Source organism: Meles meles, chromosome 2 (assembly GCF_922984935.1).
Source record: "Meles meles chromosome 2, mMelMel3.1 paternal haplotype, whole genome shotgun sequence".
Lineage (NCBI taxonomy): Eukaryota > Metazoa > Chordata > Mammalia > Carnivora > Mustelidae > Meles > Meles meles.
This window is the reverse complement of record NC_060067.1, coordinates 120,123,190-120,143,784: the sequence shown is the minus strand read 5'-3', so window position 1 is coordinate 120,143,784 and position 20,595 is coordinate 120,123,190. Positions and strand designations below refer to the sequence as shown.

The window sequence follows — 20,595 nt, the reverse complement described above, 5'->3', positions numbered from 1 at the left end:
TTGTTGACTTTGAATTACTAAAATTACTAAATAAATTTAGTTAAGGCCACAGCAGTCCACATGTACTTTGGTGACTTACAGGCTACCAAAAATTATCTGCATGTATGAAAATAAATTTCCTAATTGTTAATACCATCTCTTTCATCAACCACTCATACTACAAACAAACTACATTTTGATTAATTGAACATAATAAAAAATAAACAAAACAAAAAACCAAAAAATAAACCTTACCAAGAACACAGTTAACAAATTTGTATGTTTTATGTATTATATACATATTCTTATAATAAAGTAAGCTAAAGAAAATGTTAAGAAAATCACAAGACAAGATTTAAAAAAAGAACTTTGAAAAAAACCTTTTTAAATTGAAGTTTGGATCCCAGTAAAATGTCAAAATTTGAACAGTCAGAGCAATTGTACTAGAGTGGCAGTTTTGGTGAATGGGTAGAGAATTATTTGTTCTTTAGTAATCAAAATACTTAGAGAAATATCAGAAGCTTTCATTTTAAACCACAAGAATAAAAGGAGATTAAAGTTAAACAATGGAAAATATTTTAATAGGTATTCAGCTTATATGAAAAAATTCATCTGAGAAAACCTTGGAATATTTATTGTGGGAGTCGGCGGTGGTTAAGAATGGATTAGAAAACTATCTGTAAAGATAGAGATGTTTTTCTAACCTACTCTGGGACCTTGGGGCCTTTTACAAACCTACTTTTCTATAAACCTTCATTAGTAAGGCCGAAGAGTGGGAATGCTCTGTCAGGGCAGTATGTGGGGAAGTTTACCACTGTGCTTTTCACAAAGCGGTTTCAAACTTCCCTTTCCCTACATGGGAGCTACTCCAGTAAAGCCTACAAGGTCAGCAAAACAGTCATAATATTTGGTAATTTTTCAAACAGTATGGTTAGGAATATTGTAGCTAAGAATTCTAATTTCATTTGATGCTCACTAGTCAGTTCAAGATTCTGAACTTGGCCCCCCGTATCAGAGTGTGAGACACTACAGGAAACACACACACGTTCAGGAAGTAACTGGAGTGCCCTTTATGAAGTAAAAACATGGGATGGTTATGACTGCTTTTTGTGGCTGGCTGGGCTTTAGAAATAAAGAAAGTCATATTTAATTTCAGGACTTAATAGATCAGGATGCTTGAAGGACAATGAGTACGGTTAAAACTGTTGAATATATCGGGATGCCTGGGTGGCTCAGTTGGTTAAGCGGCGGCCTTCGGCTCAGGTCATGATCCCAGCATCCTGGGATCGAGTCCCACATTGGGCTCCTTGCTCGGCAGGGAGCCGGCTTCTCCCTCTGCCTCTGCCTGCCACTCTGTCTGCCTGCGCTTGCTCTTTCCCTCTCTCTCTCTCTGACAAATAAATAAATAAAATCTTTAAAAAAAACCCAAACTGTTGAACATCGATTATTAGTATCATTTAAAGCCTGAATCTTATGACATATACTACTGTTATATGAGACTAAAATATGAAGTGTTGTTTGGCTAACATCACGAGGAACACACTTTCTGCCACAGGGGCAGAGAGTTGCAGAGACTGGTTATAAGTGTCATAAAACAATGGATTTCTCCTGTATAAATAAGCAATATGTTACTGATAACAGGGACAATATCAGGGTCAGAGCCCTGGTGGGGAGATGGCCCAGAGATTAAGTGGGGAAGATAAGAAAGCAGAGTTTTGACTTGTGTGGTATCTCTAAGGGTAGGCAGTACAAGGTTCCCTGGCGTGACGTGAGTACATTCCAAAGGCCCAAAGAGAGAAAACTCACACGTAAAATTCTACTCTTTCAAAATCAGACCTCAACCTCTGAGAGGTGTAGGTCAGCTCGATGAAGAGAATGGAACTTAAACTCACACTGAGCTCATATAATAATAATAACACAACCACAGGAGCTAAGGCAGCAGCAGCAAAGTAGGTGCCTGTTAGGTAATTCCTGCTGTGGATACAAAAACTACCCAGAAGATACACTCCCTCTCCACCAGGCAGTCATAATCAGGTTGAGAAAGAAAGCATAAACACATGAAAGGGTAAAGAAACTCAAGATATAGGACAGGCAGGAAGTAACTGTAAAATAATCAAGACATATATTAATCTCAGCCTGTCAATAAAACATGTAAACTTGGATAATTTGCCTAACTCAAAAAATATTTGTGAAATGAATAATCTTCTCAGAATCATGATTTCTTCATTCAAAGTTACTTTTCAGATACAAATAAATCTTTTTACAAAGCTACGTGACAAAACTGTGATATAGGCCAAAAAATGTCACATGCAGGGTTATTATAATTTTTCCAGCATTGTTGAGGTATCATTGACAAACACTAAACTGTATACACTTAAGGTATAAAATATGATGATTTACATGTACATTTTGAAATGATTACCACAATTAGGCAAATTAACACTTTTATCCCCTCACGTAGTTATGATTTTGTTTTTGTGATGGGAACAATAAAGACCAACTTTACCAGCAAATTTCAAGCATACAATATAGTATTATTAACTACATTCATCACATTATACATTATATCCGCAGAACTTATTCACCTTATAACTAAAGTCAGTAGCCTCTGGCCAGTGTCTGTCCATTTCTCCCTGCCTGTAGCTCCTGGCAATCACCATTCTACTCTCTACTTTTGAGCACAACTTTTTTAGATTCCAAATATAAGTGAGATCACACAGTATTTGTCTTTCTGTATCTGGCTTATTTCACTTAGCATAATGTCCTCTGCATTATTGAAGTGGAGGATTTCCCTCTTGCATGTGTGTGTATACATTACATTGTATACATACAAGAAATAAACATATAGATACACATATGCTGTATGTATACACAATGGAATTTACTTCCACCACTTTTTTAATACCCTTATCCACTAACAGACACTTAGATGGTTCCATATCTTAGCTATTATAAATAATGCTGCATTAAACATGAGAGTGCAAATATATCTTTGAGATACCGATTTCATTTCTTTGGCCATATACCCAGAAGTGAAATAGTTAGATTGCATAGTTCAATTTTTAAGTTTTTGAGGGACTGCCACACTATTACCTGTAATGGCTGTACCAATTTATATTCTTACCAACCCAGAGGTTGGTACAGAGGTTCCCTTTTCTCCACATCCTCACCAATACTTGTTATCTCGTCTTTTTAATAAAAGTCATTCTAACAGGTATGAGGTAGCTCATTGTGGTTTTATTTTGCATTTCACTGATGACTAATGACATCATTTTCATATATCTGCTTGTCACTCCTATATCTTCTTTGAAAAAAGTCTATTCGACCTTTGCCCAGTTTTTTTTTTTAAATACCTGTCACCCATTGAAAACCCTTCCCCCCACCAACCTCCACTCCAGTAATCATCAGTTTGTTCTCTATAGTTAACAGTCTATTTTCTGGTTTGCATCTCATTTTTCCCTCCTATATTCATCTGTCTTGTTTCTTAAATTCCACATATAATTGAAATCATATGGTATTTGTCTTTCTCTGACTTACTTCATCTAGCATAGTGTTCTCTAGCTCTGCCTACATCATTTCAGATGGCAATATTTCAATGGCAATAAATATGTCATGTTTATGGCTGAGTAATATTCCATTATATATATATATATATATATATATATAGAGAGAGAGAGAGAGAGAGAGAGAGAGAGAGAGATGTATATATACATACATGTCCCACATCTTTTTTTTATCCATTCATCAATGGACACTTGGATTTTTCCATAGTTTGGCTATTGTTGATAACGCTGCTATAAACATGGGGGTACATGTACCTCATCAAATCTATATTTTTGTATCCTTTAGGTAAATAACCTAGTAGTGCAATTGCTGGGTCATAGGGTAGTTCTATTTTTAACTTTTTGAGAAAGCTCTATACTGTTCTCCAGAGCAGCTGCACCAGCTTGCATTCCCATCAAAAGTGTAAGAGGGTTCCCCTTGTTCTCCCTGTCCTTGCCAATACCTGTTGTTTCCTGTGTTGTTAATTTTAGCCATTCTGACTGGTGTGAGGTGATATTTCACTGTAGTCTTGATTTGTATTTCCCTGGTGATGAGTAATGTTGAGCATCTTTTCATGTGTCTGTGGGCCATCTATATGTCTTCTTTGGAAAGATGTTTATTTATGTCTTCTGCCCACTTCTAAGTTGGATTTATTGGTTTTTGGGTGTTGAAGTTCATACTTTAAAAAATCAGATATGGATACTCTTTATCAGATATGTCATTTGCAGATATGTTCTCCCATTCCAAAAGTTGCCTTTTAGTTTTGTTGACTGTTTCCTTTGCCCTGCAGAAGGTTTTCAAACTGATGAAGTCCCAATAGTTTATTTTAGCTTTCATTTCCTTTGCCAAGTTCCATTCTTTTGCATGTGGATATTCAGTTTTCCCAGCGATTTACTGAAGAGACTATCTTTTCCCCACTGCATAGCCTTGGTGTTCTTGTCAAACTGTATTTGTGTGAGCTTATTTCTGGGCCCTCTACTCTGTTCTATTAGTATATGTTTGTTTTTATGCCAATACCATACTGTTTGATTACTCATAGCTTTGTAATACAGTTTAAAATCAGGAAATGTGATGGCTTTAGCCTTCGGCTTCATTCTTCATAAGATTGATTTGGCTATTTGGGGTCTTTTGTGTTTCTACATCAATTTTAGGATTTTTCTATGAAAAATGCCTTCGGAATTTTGGTAGGGGTTATACTGAATCTGTAGATCTCTTTGGGTAGCATAGGCATTTTAACAACATTAATTCTTCCAATCCATGAACATAGAATATCCTATTTGTCTTTTATCAATTTCTTTTATCAGTTACAGTTTTCAGTATACAGACTTTTCACCTCCTTAGTGAAGTTAATTATGAAATATTTTATTCTTTTTGATGCTATTGTAAATGAGATTGTTTCCTTAATTTCTTTCTCAGATAGTTCATTGTTAGTGTATAGAAACACAACTGAATTTTGCATATTGGTTTTGTATCCTGCAACTTTACTGAATTTGTGTATTAGTTCTAGCAGTTCTTGGTAGCGTTTAGAGTTTTCTATATATAAGATTATGTCATCTGCAGAGACCATTTTACTTTTTCCTTTCTGATTTAGATGCCTTTAAACTTATTTTTTTTTCTTGCCTAATTGGCTCTGGCTAGAACTTCTATTACTTCATTTAACAGAGGTGATAAAATGGGCACCCTTGTTTTTATTTCTGATGAAGAGGAATAGCTTTCAGCTATTCATCAGGGATTATGATGTTAGCTATGGCTTGTTTTATGTGGTCTTTAGTATGTTGAGGTACATTCCTTCTACTTAATTTTTGACAGCTTTTAATAATAAAAGATATTTAGTGTTATCAATTCCTTTTTCTGCATCTACTGAGATGGCCATATGATTTTTATCCTTCCTTTTATTAATGTGGTGCATTATACATCATATTGATTTGCATATGTTGAACCATCTTTGCATTCCAGGGGTAAATCCCACTTGATTAATGTGTATGAACCCTTTTAATATCCTGGTGAATTTGGTTTCCTAGTAATTTGTTGAAGATTTTTATATCTCTATTCATCACAGATATTGGCCTGCAATTTCCTTTTCCTGTAGTAGTCTTATCTAGCTTTGGTATCAGGGTAATTTTGGCCTCATAAAATGAGGATAGAAGTATTCTTTTCTCTTCATGGGGCGCCTGGGTGGCTCAGTGGGTTAAGCCTCTGTCTTCAGCTCAGATCATGATCCCAGAGTACTGGGATCGAGCCCCGCGTCGGGCTCTCTGCTCGTCGGGGAGCCTGCTTCCTCTTCTCTCTCTCTGCCTGCCTCTCTGTCAACTTGTGATGTCTGTCAAATAAATGAATAAAATCTTTTTTTTTTTTTAAAGTATTCTTTTCTCTTCAATATTTTTGTAAGAATCTGTGAAGGACTGGTGTTACTTCTTAAAATGTTTGGTAGAATTTATCCATGACATCATCCAGTCCTTGCAGTTTACTGAGAAGCTTTTTAATTACTGCTTTAATGTCCTTACTTACTATTGGTTTGTTCATATTTTCTATTTCTTCATGATTCAGTCTTGGGACTGTATGGTTTTAAAATTTATCCATTTCTTCTAAAATATCCAATTTGCTGGTGTATAATAGTTCATTGTAGTCCCTCATGATCCCTTGTATTTTTATGGAATCAGTTGTAATGTCTCCTCTTTTATTTACAGTTTTACCTATTTGAATTCTCTTTGTTCTTGGTTAGTATATGTAAAGGTTTGTCATTTTTGTTTATCTTTTCAAAAAACCAACTTTCAGTTTTGCTGATCTTTTCTAATTTCTTTCTAGTGTCTATTGAATTTATCTTTGCTCTAATCATTATTTTCTTCTTTCTGTTAACTTTGAGCTTAGTTTTCTTCTTTTTCTAATTCCTTGAGGTGTAAAGTTAGGTTAGTTATTTGAAGGAATTCTTTTTTTCTATATAGGCACTTATCACTATAAACTTCCCTTTAAGAAATGCTTTTGCCATACTCCATGAGTTTTGGTATGTTGTATTTCCACTTTCATTTGTCTCAAAATACTTTGATTTTTTTTTTTTTTGATTTCTTCTTTTATCCACTGGTTTTTAGGATTGTGTTAATTTCCACATATTTGTGAATTTCCCCCTATTATTAATTCATAGTTTCATACAACTCTAGTGAGGACACCTAAGATTTCAATACCCTTAAGTTTGATAAAACTTGTTATGTGGTCTAAAATATGTTTTATTCTGGAGAATGTTCCATGTGTGTTGGAAAAGAATGTGTTTTCTGTGACCACTGAATGGAATGTTCTGGACAGTTCTATTAGGTCCATTTGATCTACAGTGTATTTCAAATTTGGTCTTCCTTTGATTTTTGGTCTGGATGATTTATTCATTGTTAAAAGTGGAGTACTAAAATCTCCTATTATTGTATTGCTGTCTATTTCTCCCTTTAGTTCTGTAAATATCTGCTTAAAAATTTAGGTGCTTAAAAATTAGGTATATATGGATACATACACATTTATAATTACTATATCTTCTTAGTGAATTTAAGTCTTTACCATCATATGGTGACCTTCCTTTTGTCTTGTAACAGATTCTGATTGAAAGTCTATTTTGTCTGATGTAAGTATAGCCACTCTCTTTTGTTCACTATTTACATAGAATATCTTTTCCCATCCTTCATTTTCAGCCTGTGTCCTTAAAGTGAATGTCTTGTAGGTGACATACTGTAATTGTATTTTTATCCATTCAGATATGTGTCTGTTAATTGAAAAATTTAATCCATTTACATTTAAAGTGATTATTGACAGGTAATGATGTATTATTGCCATTTTATTGTCTTCTGCTTCGTGGTTGTTTTATTTCCTTTTGCCTGCTGTCTTCCTTTGTGATTTGTTGATTTTTTTTTGTAGTGGTATACTTTGATTTCTTTTTCATCTTTTGTGTAGCTACCAGAAGTTTTTTTCTTTGCAGTTACCGTGAGATTTACCTAAAACATCTAAATAGTTACAGCAGTCATTTTAAGCTGATAACTTTAATTGCATATAAAAACTTTACAGTTTTACTTCTCCCTCTCTCCAACATTTTATGCTATTGACGGCACACTTTTCTTTTTTTTTAAGATTTATTTGATAGAGAGAGAGCAAGCAAGCACACATTGGGGCGGGGACAGAGAGAGAAGCAGACACTCTACTGAACAGGGAGCCCAATGTGGGGCTCAATCCTAGGACCCTGAGATCACAACCTGAGCTGAAGGCAGCTGTTTAACCAATTGAGCACCCAGGTTCCCCCACACATTTTTAAAATATTGTATATCTATTAACAAATTATTACAGCTATGTTTTTATACTTTTGTCTTTTAAGTTCTATACTAGAATTAAGTGATTTACATAATGCCAATATAGTATTAGAGTATTCTGTAACAGAATTTTTTTTTTAAATATTTTATTTATTTGACAGAGAGAGATCACAACTAGGCAGAGAGGCAGACAGAGAGAGAGGAGGAAGCAGGCTCCCTGTGGAGCAGAGTGCCCGATGTGGGGCTCGATCCCAGGACCCTGGGATCATGACCTGAGCCAAAGGCAGAGGCTTTAACCCACTGAGTCATCCAGGCGCCCCTAGTGTTAGAGTATTCTGAATTTGACTATATATTTATCTTTACTAGTGAGTTTTATACTTTCATATTGTTACTTAGCTTCCTTCTGTTTCAACTTGAATAACTCCCCCTTTGCATTTCTTGTAAGGCATATCTAGTTGTAATGAATTCCCTAAGCTTTTGTTTGTCTGGAAATGTCTTTATCTCCTCTTCAATTTTGAAAGGTACAGCTTCAGAATACACACACAGCTTTGCTGGGTATAGTATTCTTTTTTTTTTTTTTTAAAAGGATTTTATTTATTTGACAGACAGAGATCACAAGTAGGCAGAGAGGCAGGCAGAGAGAGAGAGAGGAGGAAGCAGGCTCCCTGCTGAGCAGAGAGCCCAATGCGGGACTCGATCCCAGGACCCTGAGATCCACCTGAGCCGAAGGCAGAGGCTTAACCCACAGAGCCACCCAGGCGCCCCGTGCTGGGTATAGTATTCTTGATTGGCAGATTTTTTTTTCTTTCAAACTGAATATATTACCCTACTTCTTCCTGACCTACATACAAGGTTTCTCTTGCAAAATCCATTCATAGACTTGTTGGGGATTTCTTGTATGTAATGAGTTGTTTTTCTCTTGCTGCTTTAAAATCTTCCTGTCTTTAACTTTTTAAAAAACTTTTTTTTTTTTTTTTTTTTTTTTTTTTTTTAAAAAGAGAGTGAGTGTGGGTAGGGGAGGAACAGAGGGAGAGAGAGAATTCCAAGCAGGCTCCACACCCAGCACAGAACCCAATGCAGGGCTTGATCTCATGACCCTGAGATCATGACCTGAACCAAAATCAAGAGTTGGATACTTAACAGACCACGTGACCTCAGTGCCCAACTCTGTCTTTAACTGTGATGATCTGTACAATCTGTCTCAGATAATCTTGATTGCAGTTCTTCAAGCTTCATACAGAATGATGTCCATGTTCTTTCTAAGACTCAGGAAGTTTTCAGCCATTATTTCTTTAAATAAGCTTTCTTCCCCTTTTTGTCTCTCCACTCCTTCTGGGATTCTCAAGTTGAAATATATTCATTCACTTGATGGTATCCTATAGATGCCACATACTTTTATCATTATTTTTCCTTCCTTTTTTTTTGTTCCCCTAATTATTCTAAATAACTTATCTTTATTTGCTGATTCTTTCCTCATGATCAAGTCTACTGTTCTCTATTCAATTTTCAGTTCTGTTATAATATCCTTCAACTTCAGGATTTCTGTTGTTCTTTCTTGTGGTTTATTCTTTATTAAACTTGGTTTTTTCAGGTATAAATTTCCTGATTTCACTGTCTGTGTTATCTTGCATCTCTTGGAGCTTTTTAAAGATGATTATTTTGAAAAATTTTCAGAAAATTTGAAGATCTCCATTTGGGTTTGGTTACTGGAGCTTTATTAGTTTCCTTTTTGTGGTATCATGTTTGCTTAATTCTTTGTGACCTGTGAAGCCTTGTGTTGGTATCTTGTATCTAAAAGAGAAAACACCTCTTTTGGTCTTTACAGACTGGTTTTGGCACAAAATAACTTTCTTCTTTTGGGTCCCTGGGCTGATGGTACTGCCTCTGGGATTTCAGTTGAGCAGGGGTGAGCCAGGTCATGTGGCTGCTGCTGGGTCTGCAGTAGGAGTTTGCAGTTGACAGACCTGATCCCTGGGGTGATGGAACTGCCTTCAGAACCTTGGTCAGTAGGGTTGGCTCTGAGACAAGGGTTGGCTTTCAGGTCTGCAAATATCTGCAAATAGTGGGCCTGTTACCAGGTGTGCAGATGAGTGTGGCTCCTGCCAGGTTCCTGGGAGAATTCCTCTGAGCTCCCTGGGAAGTTCCCTGGGTGGGCAAAACTGGACTGAATGACTGACAGGGGCTGGAACTGAATCACTGGGCTGCTTCAAGGTCAATACTCAGGACTGAGTCTGCAGTCTTGCCTCCAGGGGTATGGATGGGTGTGTCTCCTACCAGGTTCCTAAGTGGTTAGGACTTCCTTTGGACAATGCCCAGTGGGGTTGGAGCTAGGTCACAAGGCCACTGCAGGATATGGTCAGACAACAGTTCAACAGGCCTGCTCTGGGCAGTGTGTCTCCTATTCCATCCCTGGGAGGGTTGGAGTACCCATAGACCACAGCTGAGAGGGGCTGGAGCCAGCAAAGCTTCAGTATCCTAGGTCAGACTGAGGTTGGAGGATCTGCCTCTGGGATAGGGATAGGTCTCTCTCTCACTGGGTCATTGGGAGGAAAGGATTATTTCTGGACTAAGGCTGAGAGGGGCTAGAGACTAGCACTTCAGGGTCCACAGCTGAAACTGAGGTTACTGGACCTATATATGGGTGGGTGTGGCCCCTCCTTGGTCACTTGGAAGATGGTGCTAGCAACAGCAGTAGGGCCAAATGGGGTTGGAGCCAGGTCTGCAGGTAGACTGGGCTGTTTTCTGGGTCTGTGGCTACAATTACAAAACTACGGTTTGTGAGTCTACCACCTGGGTGCAGTTATGTCTTTTCAAAATGGACTTCTTCAGTCTTGGGCTCTACCGGGGTCTTGCAACCTTTTACTTAGATCCTGAAGCTCCCACAGAGGCACTTTTGTCCATGGATAACTACCAATTTACTGTTGCTGTGGGGGAAATGAGATGGGGGCTCCCTATTTTATCATTTTGCTCTATAATTTTTAAGGCAAATATCAAGACAAAATATGACACAGGGTCTAATCTTGAAGAGAATACAGGCATACCTTGTTTTTTTGAGCTTCACTTTATACACTTTGAAGATACTGCATTTTTAATAAATAGAACGTTTGTGGCAACCCTGCATTGAGTAAGTCTTTTGGTGCCATTTTTCCAACAGTATTTGCTTACTTCATATCTCTGGGTCACATTTTGGTAATTTCACAATATTTCAAACTTTTTCATTATTATTGTTATATTTATTATGTGATCTGTAATGATGACTCACTGAAAGCTCAGATAACAGCATTTTTTAGCAATAAAGTGCTAAATGTTAAAATTACACATATTGTTGTTTTAAACATAATGCTATAGCATACCTAATAGATTATAATATAAATTTAAATGCACTGGGAAATAAAAAAAATTATTTGACTCACTTTACTGAGATATGTGCCTAATTGTGGTCATCTGGACACCAAACCTGCAATGTATCTGAAATATGCCAGTGTCTGGAACTGAGATAGCCCTGGAAAGTGTGGGTAATGTAGTGGCTGTAGGTATGAGAAAAAGGCAAGCATAGAGCTGAGGGAGAAGAAACCGGAAAGACAAGTAGAGGACAGAGCAAGGAGTCTCTCGTAGGCTGGACACATGTGAGTCACTCAGTAGTTCTGAGCAGGAGTATGACCTTTTTAAAAGTTCCTGGGTCTGCAGAGGTGCTAAGGAGCAGAGTAGTAATGAAGCAAAATAAAGACAGTAAGATAGTAAAAAAGTATTTGGGAATTGGCTGGCTATGGGCAGATGATGGGAGAGGGAGCAAGGGAAGGGTCTGAAGTACAAGAGGGATTAGGCTGACCAGTCTGCTAGTTAGAATTGTGCGTTAGTATGGCTCAGTAGAGAGTTCCGAATGGGAAAGACAGGTGCAGAAGACACTGTATAGAGTTAGAAGTTGAAGATGGAGGAATAGGCCCAACTTATGTGGAGAATGAATCCAGCAGGTTAGTGAAATGCAGAAAAATGTAATTATGTAAGCACAAGGTGATGAAGGCCTAATTCAGAAACTGAGCTCATGGGGGAAAAATGGAGAAAGGAATGTTGGAGATATTGAAAATGAAATACTGATGAGATTTGGTGACTGATTTTGAAAAGATTTTGAATCTAGTGTTTGAGAGAATGAAACCCACAGCAAGTGAAGAGGGAAAGAGGAGATGAGTTGTGTTTGGTATGGTAAGCTTATGGTAAAGGCTGAGGTAGAGGTAGCTGACAGGGACCAGAATTTGAGAACTGAGTTCAGGTCTGAGATACTGTGCTTGAAAACTATCCTGCTGTGCCTAGACTCACTGTGGAAGGGACAGGAGACAGGGGAGCAGGTGGTCAAAGAAGGACACCTGAAGGTCACTGAATTTGGAGGTGGGAAGGAAAGGACAAGAATATCACAGGGGGAAGCCACTTGGGAAATAGGAAATTTTCAAGGATATGAGAAGCACCACAATACATTCAGTATGATGAAGATTGTTTTTTAAAAAGTGGAAAGTAGGGGCGCCTGGGTGGCTCAGCGGGTTAAAGCCTCTGCATTCGGCTCAGGTCATGATCCCGGAGTCCTGGGATCGAGCCCCGCATCGGGCTCTCTGCTTGGCTGGGAGCCTGCTTCCTCCTCTCTCTCTCTCTCTCTGCCTGCCTCTCTGCCTACTTGTAATCTCTATCTGTCAAAAAAATAAATCTTAAAAAAAAAAAAAAAAGTGGAAAGTATGTAAAAATATATTCCCGTGTAAATACATTGAAAGAAGTCTGGAAGAATACACAACCAAACCTATAATAGCCCTTACCCCAAGAAGAGAGAAGAAGGAGTTAGAATTATGGAGCAAGTGATTCAGTGGGAGCTGAAGCCTTACTGGTGCGGTTTTAAATTTTTCTAAGAAGAATGTATTCCCTACACAATTCAGAAGTACTGAAAAACAGAAAAAATGGACAAGAAAGCACTTTTAGAGTAGAACAACTCTCTCAGGCAGAAATATTCTCTCAAGAAAAGATTTGTCTTTAGTACATTTAAAAGTGACTTATTGGGGGTGCCTGGGTGGCTCAGTGGGTTAAGCCTCTGCCTTCGGCTCAGGTCATGATCTCGGGGTCCTGGGATCGAGCCCCGCATCGGGCTCTCTGCTCAGCAGGGAGCCTGCTTCCTCCTCTCTCTCTGCCTGCCTCTCTGCCTGCTTGTGATCTCTCTGTCAAATAAATAAATAAAATCTTTTTAAAAAAAGTGACTTATTGTAGCCTACCTTACTTATCTATCAAGTTAAAAATAACTTGGCAACAAAGCTACTTTCTTTAGCTCTACCTACTTCATCATATTATTTTAAATAAATAATTGGCAAAGTGGTAACTATTTATTTATTCTGGTTGCAGAAAATGAAAGCATTTTAATCACTCTTAACTGTTTCTCTCTTTATGCAAGAACCAGGACAAAACTTTAATTGTGGATGTGTCTGTCTGTAGGACACCCACCATGGGGAAGGAGACTATGAACGTCTGTTGACATAGAAGCACACTGGGTAACTTTTCTGCTTCTGAAAATGGACCTATGACTTTTTTGGTGAAACTCCCAAGATGATGGAGCTTTTTTCTTTCTGCTTCTATGTCTCCCTGAAATACTGATCATTTCAATAACTTTTGATTACAGCAAATCACAACTTAGAATTCTTCCGGATTCCAACCATTCAAAGAGCTTTATCTCCATCTTCTTCTCCCTCCTTATGAATCAACATTCTGTTCAAGAGGACCTAATCTTTATTCCTGCCACCAGACTGTTATAGTCAGTGAAAAGTATGAAGGAACAAATTATTTTAAGATTAACATAACTTTCTCTGTTGTAGCATTTACTTATAACAATAGTTGCATAATTTGCAATCAAGTGACATTCTTGTTAGATTATATTCATTTCTCGCTCCAGCAATTGTTTGTTTTTCTCGTATTTGTATTTTTAAAACAGTGTGATTGAGATCCATATTTTTCAAGACTACGGTTCAGTGATTTTTAGTAACTTACATTTTCATCCCACCAAATAAGGTCCTTCAGGGCATTTACATTAATCTCTGCCCCTCCCTGTTCCCCTAGCCCCAGAACCAGACAATCACAATCAACTTGCTATTTTTTAAAAAACTTGCCTCTTCTGGACTTTTGATATAAATTCTAATCATATAATACTTGGTTTCTTGAGTCTCCACTCTGACTTTAGAGAATGAACCTAGAGATTTTCCTTTTGCCTTTAAGAAAATCACACATTTAAAGAAATACACTACTTTTCAAAAAGACCATTACAGTACATACTATTTAACAACTAAAAACCTAAAAATATTAATTCTTTTCTCTATTTAAATTCTAAAATTAAAAAGATTCTGAAAGTAATAAATATAATGCTAGAAACACTCAAAAGGATCACTTAACTATATCACATGTTGAAACAGAGAGTAAGATGGCTATCCCTGAAGCTTCAAATTCTTTTAACATCTCAAACATTACCTGTAATAGAACCCTTTTCTTTTAGAGCATGGATACGTAGCTTTCCCTTCCAGGAAATTTTTTAAGCGGCCTATTTCTTAACATACTAGTTAATGTTTACAGTTTTTCTTCCTCAGCATCTTTAAAAGGAGTAAGAGTATCAGGTACACCAAAAGGAACTGGAATGTTCCAGCCATGCTTAAGGGATGTGCTTGCTCAATAACCTTCTCATTTCTGTGAGTGCCTCTAACCCACTGAACTTGTACACTGTACTTACACTGTGGAGGAGGATAGGCATGAACTCCTTTGAAGCTGGCATGCCAGATCAGAAATTATGCTTTTCAGTCTACTGTGAATTTTAGTAATATACACATCTTAATTATAAAAAACTTATTATTTTTTTTTTTTAAAGAGAAGGAGAGAGAGGGTGCAGGGAGGGGCAGTGGGAGAGAGAGAACCCCAAGCAGGCTCTATGCCTAGTGTAGAGCCTGACACGGGGCTTGATCTCACAACACTGAGATCGTGACCTGAGCTGAAATCAAGAGTCCAATGCTCAACCTAATGAGCCACCCAGGCGTCCCTACAAAAAAGAATTCTTAACAGTATTTTAGTAACTGCTTCTATGAGTTTTAGGAAAGCTAATGCTTTCACGGAATTAAGTACTCTGTCTTTGGCTTAGAATTAAGTATAAAATAGAGCATTCCACTGAACTCTAACAAAATCAAGAGTTACTTATCCTTAAGCTTTTTTCACTGAATCACTCTAATTGTGAGAAATTCTATGAGTATTAGAAAAATGATTGTTGTTTATATGATTATATCCTCAATGCCATTTTTGACAATTATAGAAATACAGAAAAAAATGATATTCATCTGAATAAATAATGTTCCAAGATGGAAATTAGCCAATAAGCAGTAAGTGATATTGGGCTCTTCTCTTGACTCACAAAATGTCACATTTTAAGTGTGTTACTCTCTTTGCTTTTATTTTTGCTGCCACTATCTGAAGTTAGAAAAACAATTCATATTTCTACTACATTTTTTTAAAAATTTATTTATTTGACAGAGAGAAACACAGCAAGAGAGGGAACACAAGCAGGGTGAGTGGGAGAAGGAGAAGCAGGCTTCCCGCTGAGCAGGGAGCCTGACACGGGGCTCGATCCCAGGACTCTGGGATCATGACCCGAGCTGAAGGCAGACGCCTAATGACCGAGCCACCCAGGTGCCCTGTATTTCTACTACATCTTAAGAAGTGAGACTCCCCAGAAGAATTGAAACAAAGAAGAAAAAGACCAAAGTGAGACAACCTGGGGCAAAAGTAGTGAACAAGGCCTCAACTCTAACCATTCAAAGTTATCAAAGCACACCGTTGGCCAAAAATTGCTCCTCAAAAGCCTGAGAAATCAGCCTTAACCTGTTGTTTAAAAATTCATGGGACAATTCACCATTCTGGAAATCTCAGTACCAAACGTTCTTTCTTGGTTGTTAAATGATAGGGTAACTCTACTGAAAACCAAACCGTGAGTATAAACGTGGCGCACTAATTTTAAAGTGCAAACAGAATGGTTTTTTGTTTTGTAAAGTAAACCAAACTCATCAGATCATGGGTCAAACAAGAATAGTTTTTTGTTGAATTGGTTTTTTTTTCTTTTTCAAAGAGCAACTAAAAAATAAAAGACCAAAAGCCCAGCTAAATGCTTCCCGACAATTCCTCAAAAAAAAAAAGTTGGTAAGCCAAAATAAAGTTTGTATTAGGGGCACCTGGGTGGCTCAGTCGGTTAAGCATCTGCCTTCAGCTCAGGTCATGATCCCAGGGTCCTGGCACAGAGACCCACGTTGGGCTCCCTGCTTAGTGAGGAGCCTGCTTCTCCCTCTCACTCTCTCTCTGTGTTCCCTTTCTCTCAAATAAATAAATAAAATCTTTTAAAAAAAAACCTTGTATTAGATAATGGGCTTATATTTAATACACATTGCCAACCTTTTTGTTTTAAGACTGGTGCAACTAATGAATTGTTAAGGAAAAAAGTGGAAACACACACACACACTTCTAATTTATTTAAAATTTATGAACTAAATAGTAACTTGTTCTAGAAAGTATCTGCAAATGGAAACCACCTCATAAGTTCATTTTGAAATGAAAATTGGCCTAATATTCATTCTGTTACTTCAAGATATATAAAGGATTTAAAGTTTATTTGCAATTAAATTTATTTAAATTATCTCCATCTACTTTGTGACAATTTGCTTCACAATCTATCAAGAGGTATATAAAAAGTAAAATCTCTGCATGGATACTATAGAACTTGGATGAGTTTCTACTGCGTGACAGTGAGCAGCAAGGTTTCTACCTCAATCTCCAAGGTTGCCAAGTGGGCAGGAGTCAGTCTTCAAGGCCACACTTTATGAACTTAGAAAGCATATAACAAATCCATAAACATGAACGCCCATTTGTTTCAACTGGAGATATGCTGACCAGCGGAACAAAGAGTTGCCAGAGCAACATTAGCTGTGCCTTCTCTCCATAATCTCACTTCTTGATTTGCATCTCAGAAATACAAATTCATTCCCCAAACAGGAAGCTCTTTTCTTATTACCTTTAGGAGCAAGAAACTTTTTTTTTCCCTTTCATTTTCTGACTAGATGAATAAAAATGGTAATATAAACTACTAAAATTTGAATTTTTCTTTTCATGGCTTTATATATGGCGTTCCTGGCATAATTCTCTGCCAAGTAATTTGGGAAGATAACATCTTCACTAGTACTTCTCACCCAGCCACTTGGCCTTGATATTTAAACTAGAGAAGAAAACTTTGAAAAGGGCCAATGTTTCTGTGTCCCTTCTTTTTGGAAATTTCACACTGCCCAAGGCCAGTTCCTGCATGGGCGACGCCCTCACCCGTCAGCAGTGAGGACTGTGCACTGCACACACTGCCCTCCCCTCCCTGCTCCAACGCAGCTGCCCACCAGGTGCACAGCCTGCTTTCCTGGGCGGGGTGGGGGGGGCTATCCCCTGGCTTCCAAATTCCCTCTGGACGCCTTATTCCGTGACCTCCCAGCTTATAAATCAGCCTCTTTTCCTCCATGGACTCTGCATGTTACACACACAATCTGCCTACATTCCATTTCAGTCATTATTATAATACCCCAACTGGAGTCAAACACACAAACAAAAACCAACCCCAACCCCTTCTGGTCCAAGTCCACTCCTGGGTGCAATAGCCTGTTCTCTGCCCTCCCTCAAAGCACACATTTGTCCAACCGCCTGTCTCGGAGGCTGGCAGGTGGTAGTGGATGGGACGCGCGGCCTTCTCACTCATCTCCCCCCAGCACCCCAACCTCTCCTTCTGCGCTGGTGTCACACCAGCTTTTATAAATCCAAGTCAAGTCTGCTTAGATTATTTGCCGCCTTATATTCCTGCAATCACATTCTGTCATTTTTTTTTTTTTAAAGATTTTTTAAAATTTATTTATTTATTTGACAGAGAGATCACAAGTAGGCAGGCAGAGAGAGTGAGAGGGAAGCAGGCTCTCTGCCGAACAGAGAGCCCAGGACCCCGAGATCATGACCTGAGCCGAAGGCAGAGGCTTAACCCACTGAGCCACCCAGGCGCCCCTCATTCTGTCATTTTCAAGAGAAAAATCCAAATTCTTGACTACGGGGATAGTTTTTCATGATCTTATCTATTCAGCTCAGTATCTTAGCCCACCTCTAGCCTTTCCTACATTCTAAACTGCAGGTGTCCAGAATCTGCAGCTGTACCTGGGGTTCTCCTCCTGGCTGTCCTCCCCACCTTGCATGCCCCAGCAAGTGCCTTTTTTCTTCCAGGAGCACCCTTATCTCGAGTCCCCTACCCAATAAATTTCTACTTTTCCTACTAGTGCCAGTTCACAAGTCGTCCTCTTTCTGAAACCTCTCTGACCTTCTTCTCCCAATGTGGTCTGTGCTCTTCCTCTCGCCTCACATGGCACCCTATGTCCTGTATTAGAAGCTCTTTAAAAACACCAGAATCTTATGACTTTATCACCAGCCCATTTCCCACTGCTTGGACAGTGATGGGCACCTAGTGTATGTGTGCTTATTAATCATACCTATTTTTATTCACTTTTCCTGTCTTCCCAAGTGCAGGACTTACGTCTCTCATTGTCTGAACTGCCAGCACCTGGCAAGAAAACGTCACATAACTAGATCTCTGTAAAGATTAATGACTATTGAAGGAACCAATACTATAACTTCCTCCAAACTCTCCCTGTCCCACTGATCCTGCAGGTGATGAAAGATTACTTTACCTAATAAACCGAATTACCATGGTTCCTATCACCTATCCCACGTAGCTGAAACTTTTACTGGCTTCCTATTACCTGTAGGATGAAGCCCAGTTCCCTTGCTCACTGCCTTTTTTTTGTTGTTGTTGTTGTTTTAAGATTTTATTTATTTATTTGAGAGAGAGAACTCAAGCACATGAGCACGGGGAGTGGGAGGAGGAGAAGCAGACTCACCGCTGAGCAGGGAGCCTGATGCAGAGCTCTGTCTGATCCTGGGACTCTGGGATCATGATCCAGGGACTCTGGGATCATGACCTGAGCTGAAGGCGACACTTAACCAACTGGGCAACCCAAGCGCCCCCCTTGATTGGTTCTTTTGCATACAAATGCACTTTTCCTTGACCTTCACACGCTTTCTCCTCCTATTTCACATCTCAGCTTAGGCTTTCCCTGCCTACTCAAACTGTCTCTGCTTGAGTCTGTGACATTCACCTGATTAGTTTCTTAATATGTCCACTTATTATAGCTGAAATGATCTTCACAGGCTTTTTTATTTTTCCTAAGTGTTTTCCTATTGCCACCCCCCTTCCTCCGCCCATTAAAATATAAGGTCCTTAAACACAAAGCCTGGTTGGCTTTGTTCACTGCTGTATCCCCTGTCCTGAGCAGTTCCGGGAACCAGAGGTTAGGTGCTGAGCAATTGTTCAGTAAAGGAAAGATTAAATGCGAAAATACTTCAGGTTGGCATTCAAGGTCGTCACTGACTTGGCCCCACTCTATTTTCCCAGCCTTGTCTCCAACCAATTCCCCACATGACACCTGTTTGTTATTTCCCAAATACTTCTCTCATGCTTCCTGATGCAACCTTCTTTTTCTTCCTATTTAAATTCTCTTCATCTTTTATTGAAATACCCTCTTTCATAATGCAATCTAAAGCGGTAAGCTCTTTAGCTGTATTATTTGTTTAATGTTGTAAATACCTTCCAATTTTCTCTGTCTTGTAATGGATTTTTTTGGAATGGAAATAAGTTTTTGGATTTTTTTAGAATGGAAATATGTTTTAAGTTATAAAAGATTAAAAATTCTTAGAAGGAAAAATGATCTATGCTAGGAGTTAATAAGATTCAGCTCCTATCTCACCTCTTTTAAGGAAACTGCATGCCTTCTTCAAGTATACCAAAGAGGTTTGCTTTCAGGTATAATTTGCAACATAATAGCTAAAAGGCTATATTCAAAATTTGTTAGTGACTGTTGGTCCTAGTAACAACTCAGATGCCCATTTGAATTGCAAATAATATTGGCCACTGAACATATTATGAAAAAGCAACCAAAAAGTAACTCATCCAGTTTTTAACCCTGAGCCTAGTATAGTCCAATTGACTAAATAATTTGTCTTAAAATACAAACAAAAAATATATAATAAACCACAAACGTTTCTAGTGATAAGAACTATTAGGCAAAAACATGTAGGCCTAAACGTCAGAGCAGACAATACAACATATAACATGTAAATAAAAGAAACATGCCAACCTGGATACCAGCTTTGCATTAGCATCCTCTGCTGAATTCATGTCATCCCAGCAGGGTTTTCTTCGACTTAGCCACAGGCTGACCTGAGGGACACCATCACAGAGCTCTGGTTGTGGAACTCTGTGAGCCTGAAGAGCTCCCTCACTCCTGGATTTGGGGATCTGGAAAATAAAATTTAAAAGAGAGAAAGACAGATTTAAAAATTCTTTCAAATTAAGTTATTGAAGATAATTTACTCTAATTAGTAACCTAATGTATTAATAATATTCCAGAAAAATATCAACCTAGGTATAGAATTTAAAATACTTAGAAGAACTGTCATATGGCAAAAGGCACAGGGAAGGGGAGTAACCAATACTTTCAAGGGGAATGTTCAAACCATACACAGCCCACGTCCCTCTCCTGGATTCTGATACAAATCTTCCCCAGGATCACCCGCCCTCCCACCTCTTAGAATAACCATTCTGTGTAATGAGAGATTATGAGAGTATATCTGACTAGCATCCAGGAGTGAAGGAAAGGAAAAAAAAAAAGGC

At 38.2% G+C, this 20,595-nt stretch overlaps 1 protein-coding gene across 3 annotated transcripts in view; it reads right to left on the bottom strand.

Annotated features, from left to right (window-relative positions):
• Positions 1 to 20,595, bottom strand: part of FAM13A (family with sequence similarity 13 member A) — a 364,348-nt gene that overhangs the window by 117,458 nt on the left and 226,295 nt on the right. For all 3 annotated transcript variants that reach the window (XM_045994271.1, XM_045994281.1, XM_045994291.1), the window contains one exon: positions 20,060 to 20,220. In XM_045994271.1, coding sequence (XP_045850227.1) covers positions 20,060 to 20,220 — 161 coding nt within the window. The remainder of the gene's footprint in view (positions 1 to 20,059; positions 20,221 to 20,595) is intronic.